This window comes from Rhopilema esculentum, chromosome 10 (assembly GCF_057945365.1).
Source record: "Rhopilema esculentum isolate cy_ngs chromosome 10, ASM5794536v1, whole genome shotgun sequence".
NCBI classification, from domain to species: Eukaryota; Metazoa; Cnidaria; class Scyphozoa; order Rhizostomeae; family Rhizostomatidae; genus Rhopilema; species Rhopilema esculentum.
This window is the reverse complement of record NC_142824.1, coordinates 10,742,913-10,751,480: the sequence shown is the minus strand read 5'-3', so window position 1 is coordinate 10,751,480 and position 8,568 is coordinate 10,742,913. Positions and strand designations below refer to the sequence as shown.

At 33.1% G+C, this 8,568-nt stretch overlaps 2 protein-coding genes across 2 annotated transcripts; one reads left to right on the top strand and one right to left on the bottom strand.

Moving 5' to 3' along the window:
• The first annotated feature begins 9 nt into the window (after positions 1 to 9).
• On the top strand, positions 10 to 7,771 carry LOC135688704 (uncharacterized). The gene is made up of 8 exons (XM_065205628.2): positions 10 to 230; positions 1,298 to 1,370; positions 1,871 to 1,957; positions 2,220 to 2,281; positions 2,733 to 2,837; positions 3,335 to 3,758; positions 6,814 to 6,893; positions 7,464 to 7,771. The coding sequence occupies exons 1-8, from the start codon at positions 78 to 80 to the stop codon at positions 7,545 to 7,547; spliced, it is 1,068 nt and encodes a 355-aa protein (XP_065061700.2). The 5' UTR covers positions 10 to 77; the 3' UTR covers positions 7,548 to 7,771.
• LOC135688680 (uncharacterized) lies at positions 85 to 6,331 on the bottom strand. The gene is made up of 2 exons (XM_065205600.2): positions 5,668 to 6,331; positions 85 to 5,113 (listed from the first exon to the last, which is right to left on the bottom strand). Exons 1-2 carry the CDS (start codon positions 6,061 to 6,063, stop codon positions 4,154 to 4,156), a joined length of 1,356 nt encoding a protein of 451 aa, XP_065061672.2. The 5' UTR covers positions 6,064 to 6,331; the 3' UTR covers positions 85 to 4,153.
• Positions 7,772 to 8,568: the final 797 nt, after the last annotated feature.

Genomic DNA, 8,568 nt, shown 5'->3' with positions numbered 1-8,568 from the left:
GTTATCAAGATGAGTCTACTTCCCATTAATTTGAAAATGGAGTGAGCTAATTCTTCAAAGGTACGTGATTTTTCAAGATGCGAAAGAAACAAAGGAATAGCCCTCCTGCTAGCAAAAATAAAAATGCAGCAAAAAATTCTACAAACGAGGTGAAGAAAGCCAAGGAAAAAGTGGATAGCGAGTCTTCAAAGTTTGAAGGAAATGCCGCCAACAGCTCAACCAAAAATAAGGTAGAAGAAGTCAAACTGCTATTAAGTTTATAAGAGGGCGAGCACTAGTTTAATAGAAAAAAGTGAAAAGCCCAGAAGCCTGATGGTTTTGTGATATTAAATAAAGGATTAAAAAGAGGTTACACTTAACGATTCGTTATATAACAGGGCATAGATAAATAAAACAAAAGTTCTAGGAAAAAGTAAAAAGAACTGCAGTCTACCATTTTGTAAGTTATTGTTCTTAGTATTCTTTTAAATTTGGCCCCTAGCTTTGTTATTCTCTTTCAATTTGAATATCTAGAAGAATTAAAACTAGAACATGGGAACTTGATGATCGAAGAGACCAAGTCATTGTCCAAGTTATGCATTACACATTGCACTGTACAAGAAGCACTTTAAAAATAAGTTCTTACATTTCAATTCTTGAAAGAGCTCTGTTGCTTTGTTTATGTATTTGCATTCTAGAAGCTTCAAGCAAAATTTCATGGTGTTCTGCGTTTTCCGCGATTTGAACCTGGCCTTTTGAGAATCCTTTTAGACTGTATCCACTGAATTACCTAAATAAAAAGCCCTCTGCCCACTTTTCTTATATTGTTAAAAAGCTTCAAACTGCTGATCTGTCACCGATGAAGCCATATTGTCCTTGATTTAAAGATACATTACTTGTTTTCAAGCTTTGATTTGTTTTCATCCAATGGGTTTCTTTCCATTGCGCATGGACTCCAATGTTTTAACTTGCATGTTTTTCAGGAGCATCCCTTACCAACAACAACAAATTTAGATTAGAAGCGATCTGTAACAGGCTTATAGCCTAACTTACAGCTTTTGTTATGTTATGTTATGTCATGTTATGACTCCACACTATTTGTTGAAGTATCTTGCATGTTGCACAGATAAGACTTGGTCTTTATTAAGACAGAGTTTTTTCTAGATTAAGGCCCAAGTTTGAATTTTGATCCATTGATAACAGTTATTTGTTCAACATCTGCAATCCTTAAACCATCTCTGTCTTGCATAAATTAAAATTTTTTTCCATCAATTATAATTTAGAGTATGATTTTACATATAAGGATTTCTTCATCCAGCTTGAATCTAATCATGTCTCAAAGAAATTTGGCAGAAGAACAATAGAGAGCAACTGGGCAAAATATGACATCGGTAAAAGATAGAACTTTGCAATTCATTATTGACATTTGCATTTAAAAGTGAATATTAAGATTTTAAACAAACCGTTCAGTTTCCAAAAATCATTGCTATTTTGCTAAATGTCATTGCATTTTACAAATACTAATAAGAAAGCACCATTTGTCCTCTTTATAAAGGAATACACCCCTCTTCTAAATGTCCATTTATGTTAAGCTAGGATTAGAATTCAAACCCTTTCTTTCTTCAATAAATTTAGCTTGGTGGACTAGGCTAAAAATATTAAGCTTCAATAAACTGCTAATTTATAATCTGCTAATTTGGAGCAGATTCAACTGTATATCAAGTATGTGTTCTATCAGTTGGCATCATCAAAATTCAAGACCCCTAAAAAGATCTATTTTTAGGCTTAATATTCTTGACTACATTATATAAAGTTGCATTTCCTTTTTTTTTTGTTCATTGGGTGTTTAGCATCTTATTTCTTTGGCTATAAGCTTCAATTTATATGCTAGATAACAATCACGAAGATGGTAGCAGTCAGACAGAAGAAGATCAAAGAACAGTTGGAAAACACTTTGAAACTTTGGTTTCCCAAGCAGGTAAGCTGTTTAATTTGTCTCTGCAAAAGAACCAAAGACAAATATTGTTTTGTTTTATTATTTCATGTAATATGGCTAGATATATATTGTGTTTAAACTTTCCAAAGCTTTATTTATTGTTTGCATTTTATATTCACTTTTTTGTAAAAAAACTTCAAAAATTGTGTTTGTTGTTATTAAAAGGTTGTGGTTAATTGTAAGTTTTAATAAATCAGTATGCCGGTTAATTTTTTTTAGCTCTTACATTTTCTTGTTTCTGTAGGTAGAGATGTCTCTACATTCAAATTTAAAGATGAGAATTACATAGTATCAGTTCATATAAGTGTGAGTGTTTTTTCTCAGTGAAGAAGCCATTTTTTAAATAATTGTTTATGCCCAGAGTATAATTTCAGTTGAAAGCTTCAAAATGCAGCCAGAAATATAGTCTTCTATGAAATGTTATCCATGATTTAAGAAAAGTATTGAAAAATAGTGAAAATAGAAATTGATCTTTAATGACAGGTTTTATCTGTACTAAAATTGCTCAAGATGTTTGTTATTTTATTACCAGGAAAGTCTTGTTGTGCAGATGTTCGATTAAATTAGTGAAATTTCCATTTATTATCATTAAAGGTCTATCATAAACAACTTTTCTACTAAATGATGCTAATCCAGCTAGAATCATGTTATTACCTGGTGTTTAACATTATCAAGGTTTTGTCTGAGCTGCATGTAGAGTTTCTTCATAATATCTTTACCTTTATCATTTACCTTTAAATTTCATTACCTTTATCAGGATAATGCAACTGAAGTTGATGGACCTTTGCACTTTGATCTAGAAGTTACAGGTTCCAGCCTAAGAGAGATCCCTGTTTATCAGAAACTTGGAATACAGGAAACGGTAATAACAGTCACAGAATAAATGCCATCTTGCAAGTATTATTGCAGCCCAAAGTAAAGACTGTATTGGCAAGATTAGTTTGTCCTATAATTTAGCATTTTGAAGAAAATAGCCACTTGTTCCTTTAGTGTCCTTGACTGACAATATAAGAAACTGTTAGCTATAAGAAACTATAAATTTGTCTTTTGAGAGTTGTAAGCATATTTTTTATCTGCAAAGATACTGTTTTTATTTTTATTGGGGTTTATTTGAACTAAATTTATATTTCACAGCTAAAACAAGGTAGCATTTTGATTAAAAATCTCTGTCCATAGAAAAATGAAATTCAAAATCCTAAAATCCTGCTACCAATTTTCAAAATTCAAACTGTTTGTCTATACACAGAGCCATATAGTTTCCTGTTCTTTATTTAGAAATACCACAGAAATTAATTATAACTGTGGCAACCTGTTGGTGTTTCATGTTATATCCTTACCATTATATTGTCTTTCTTGCAGCTAGGTATAATTTCAGAACCAGGAGTTGATTGGCACGGTGACTATTTAGAATATATAAAAGAGACTGTTAAAACATGTGGAAATAGGAATGTAGAGCTTGAAGAGAACACAGAGTCAAGTTGGGTTTGGAAGTTTGATGAAATGAGGGGCTATGAAACAAAAGTTAAAAAGTTACTTGAAAGAATTAGTATGGATGATGACATTGAAAATAAACCTTTAGAATGTGAGACTGTAAAGAGAAAAGAAGCTAATGAGAATAGAGTTCAAGAACTGAAGGATGGAATTGGAAAACTCTCAGTATATGAGTCTGTTAATAATAAAACTGATATCCAACCAAACTCTGCCTACCAAAAAAATGAAAAGGATGAGCTGAAGGCTTTGCTTTCAATAAGTTCAGGAAAATCCGAAGATGAAACAAAGTTTGGTAGGTTTATATATATATAAAACAACTGTTATATCTACATTTTTTTATTTTATATACTTTATCCTTCAGTGATGATTTAAAAGATCATTAAAATGCCACTTTTCATTTATGCAAATACCAAACACAATATGTAGGTTACATGTTAATACAAAAATTATCTTATGGTGAAAAACGTTAAAAATTTTATTTAAAGAAATATATTAAAATATTAGTAAAAAATATAGTAAAAAATAAAAATTCATGAAATGTTATTACAAACTACTTCCAGGAAGTTTCAATGTTAAAGAGTGTAAATTTTTTTATATTTCAACCAGCGACACAATATAAGAGTTATAAAATATGATGTTCAACATATGTGGTAGGAAATTAAAAGCACTTGAAATATCACATAAGGTTTATATTCTATGTTGTACTGCACTTGATTTTACTATTTTGTCTTTTCCTTTCTTGGTTCTTCCCATCCATTTAAGTTTTTGTTTGAAATGGAGTTTTGAATTCCTTCTTGGAACCATTTCACTGTCTTCTACAGCTACCACAGAATAGTGATGTGAAGGAGTTGCATCCCTTTTAGAATTTGAAAAGTGATCTCTGAGAATCTTTGAATTTGCTTTTAGCTCTTTGTACTCTTGCTCGTGTTTTCTGCGTAATCTCTTAGAGCTAGATGTATATTTATGCCAAAAGGCTCCAAAAACAATATTCATTATCAAGAATATGACCCCCAGTGCATAAAGACTTATCCATTCAAACATGTCAAGTGCCTTTGGGTACTTAACGTGAACCACTGCTGCAAAAGCATTTTCAACAGCAACTAGAAACTGAAAGCCCATACAGCATAGCATAAACTTGTCTAGCAGTGTTGGGTATGGAACCTGTGGCACAAATCCATTGACGACAAACTTCAGTGCAATTGATGTAAGCAACAGTGTTAGTGATATCTGCATACGCTCACCTGGGCTACTTGCTTCAACTGTGTATGCAGTTAAAGTTAAGGCAGTTAGGGAATCCATTATAAGTGCTACATTGTAGATGAAATACCCGTACTTCCGCAAAGCATGCATTTTAATTTTGTAGATTGGGAAGATATTATCAGATGCAGCTGGCTCTTTGCAAGTAAAAGTGCTTTCATTCAAGACATGTGGTTCTAACTTCCACTCATTTCTGCCAGTAAAATTCCATGTACGGATATTGTCATCTTTTTCATAATCCTTTTTCAAATTAACATAATCCCATGTCCAGCTTGTTGTTATTGTTAGTGTCAATGGCTGATAATCAAATGGAAAATGGGTTACATCAAGGACCTCTTTAAATCTCCCTCTTATGTGATAGTAGAACGACACCCATGGATTACCACCTTCCTGTAGCATGATTGTATTAAACAATTAGAAATCATCATCAAGTAGACAATGTCAAATAGGAAATTGAAAATGCTCAAAGAAAAATATTACCAACAGACCACGCAAATTGCTTCTAGATTCAGGATATTGTTAGGGTTAGTACGAGGATGGTACCTTTTCTTTTGGTATCAAAACAATTATAAACTGTTGTTTACAAAACCTTCTTGAATGTTTAGAACCATTACTATGTGACCTTCCTTCATTCAAAACAAAAATGCATTGAAGCCAAAAACTCCACAACATAGAAATAGAAAACACTCTGTTTTATCTATTTTCTTGCATCCCATTTGTAACTTCTTACTTCAATTATATACTATTGTAGGTTTTTTGAAATATGCTAGTGCAAGATCAGATTAAAACAGATATTTTGCTGCTAAAAAGTATGTTTTGCTTTCTGTCCACTATATGGTTTTAGTTGATTGTTTTACAGCATCAACAAAAGCCAGCCTAGACAAAGTAAATAAAGTAGGTAATGCTTGTGAATTTTACGAAATAGGAAAGAAACATTTGTGTACCTCTTTCGGTTTAGTGACTGCTTCGTTTCTTTCATATTTTTCAACTTGCATTAGGTCGACAAAATATATACCAGGTTCCCATTGATTACTCCAATCAATTTCATCTTCTTTTCCTTCCATATTTTTTAAGTTTGGCTCTTCCCACCTTAATGACAAATAGAATTCACAAGTGAACTGTTGCATCACTGTGTCTATGTCTCCCACACTGACAATACTAGACTGAACATACACATCAGCAGAGTCACTTCGCCTCTTGTACCAAGTCATCTTCTTAATTTCATCTCGAGTGTTGGTTTCGATCAAATCCAGTTTTTTGTTTAGACCAAGAACGGCCTTATTAAGTAAACGGAGGTTTTCGTTGACTTCCTTTAATTCTTTTTCAATCTGAGAAGCCATTTTCTGCCTTCTTTCTTTCTGGGTCAACAACAAAGAAGCTTAGGCCCACTACTGTTCCACTTGTGCGTAGACAGACATTCGTCCGTCAGAACTCTTGAAAATTGCTTCTTGCTAGTCTTCTTGTGGCTGTAACATCTTTTAGGTCAATATATTTTAATTTTTCGCTTTTTAAATGAATGTTTTGAATTGCGTGATCTTCATGGTTTGAATCCCCGCGGTAACAACCGTAATAACCTCGTTTTCATAAGCACTATATGATTATTGTTATTATTGTTTTATTGTTAATTGGGTTGATATTGTTGGTATGCAAGAAAATAAAATAAAGATAAGCATCGATACCAGTTGAAACTAAATTAAATGCGGTTACAGAATCAGTTGAGCCTGGATTTGCAGCTATATAAAGAAAAAGTATGTATGGTAATGAACTGTTGTATACATTCTCTGCATTGTGAACGATTCTCTTTTTAAACAGAAAGTTTTCTCTAAATGTTCTTTTGTTCAGCAATGATGCACCAAGAAGCATACAAAAAACCGCTGAAATTTATTTTTATGCTGCTTCATTAAAATACGTGCAACTACTTCCAGAAATTGATATAGTTTGTACTTAAAAAATCAGGGCCCACGCCACCGGGGGGGGGGGGGGCGGATGGACCATGGTCCCCTCCCACTTTCAAATTCATGGCGTAGGCCCTGAAAATGTGACCAAGCCTACTCCTTATCAATCCGCATTTTTTGTCTTTGCTGTTGTAGATATTGAAGTTAATGTGACAACATTCATTCGCGGGGAGGAATTTTATCAGAAAGGTGAAAAGATAATGGATAAAGAAATCGTAAGTCTTTCTCTTTTTAGTTTTGATTGTTGCTCAATCCACATTTGAAAAAAGTTTTTTAAGAGCTTGATGAGAACAATTTAGGAACATGCCCAGCCTCTCATGCTGACAAGACATAGCAGATTTTATCAGCAAATTAACCTTCATATTACTAAAACTGTCATGCAAAACTTTTATTTAGTGGTCTTAGAAACAATTTAAAAGTGTATATAATGTTTGAATATGAGCAATATTAAGAACACCCAAGCCAAAGGTAATTCAAAAATTAAGAACCCCCTGCTTCGGCAAAAGTTATCTTTAAAAATGGTTCTCTTTAAAAAAGAGTTAGATTGCTGTTTTTTGTTACGTGTGACTGTAATAAGTAATAAGTTTTGTAGTATCATATTCTAATCCACCATTGAGGACGTAGCACTGTTTTACCTGTTACCCGACATTTTCCTGGTCTGCTATCAAAATTTTCACTCCTTTTAGCATTTAGTAATAATTATCAATGCTATTTGGCGAGGTCCCTATGTTAGGCATGTTTTAACTGTCAAGGCTCGTTCTTATTATGTATGGGTATATTTTCAGGACTCCAAAGTTGACGAGCAAAGCCAAAATGCTCACAAAGAAGTCGATGATTTGGAGGATTGGCTTGACAGCATTTTAGAATGAAGTGTATTCACAGAAGAGTTTTCATCAATATAGCTGCCAGTCCCCTGCCAGTAAACCTGTCGAAAGAATTCTGAGTCTGTTAAAGCTCTAACCATGAAAGACAGTGTTCAACTTTCGATTCTTTAAAGGCATGACTACATTTTGAACAACTCGCTTCCATAGGCTGCACCAGAAAGAAAGCGAAATGAAATTCACGACGCAGCAAAGTGTTACGAAATCTGTTTGCTTACTAGAAAAAAGTACTTTTGGCCTATTTAATCAACTGTAAATTTTTATTTAGAGTTTTTGTAGAAGATTACAATGATCAATCAAGGTTACAATGAAGGTTACATGATTACAATAGCTTAATCGAGAGCATTCTAGAACCCTGAGATGAGGCATTGGTCATACAAATCTTTGAGAACTAAGAAACAAACAAACAACGATCTGTAAAACGAGGCATATATTGGATAAATTAATTGCTATCCTAAAGATATTCTGAAACATATAATTTTAAATAATTATAACCATGTTAACAACAATAAATAGAATGAAATAATTGATCTGCCGCAAAGGCTGGTCATCTTCAGCCAACATTGGAATGGTCAGACATCTAAATTTTTTCATTATTGCTCCTATTTCTTCTGCTAGAATGTGTTCTTCTTTCAATCATTTTGAGAGGGGGGGGGGGGCTTTCAGGGCTCCTAAGACTTGGAGGCCCTAACGAGTTGCTTTCACTGTTCTGATATTTTTTCTGTTACTCCACTGGACCCCGGCCATTCATTGTTTTTGATAAGGCATTTAGAGATAATTTGCTTTAATAGGAAATTCAGATCTTTTAATAATTAGGCGTTTCTAGAATGTTATTTATTCTATCGAATTTCATCTTTGAAAATTTTTTTCTGCTCAACCAAGAGCTCATGTTGGTTGATGGGTTTTTTCCAGTGAAATAATTCTTATAACACCTAGAGAAAGAAAGTTCTGGTTTGATAACACCTGGAGATCCACGACACACAACGTGTAACAAAAACAAGAAACTTTG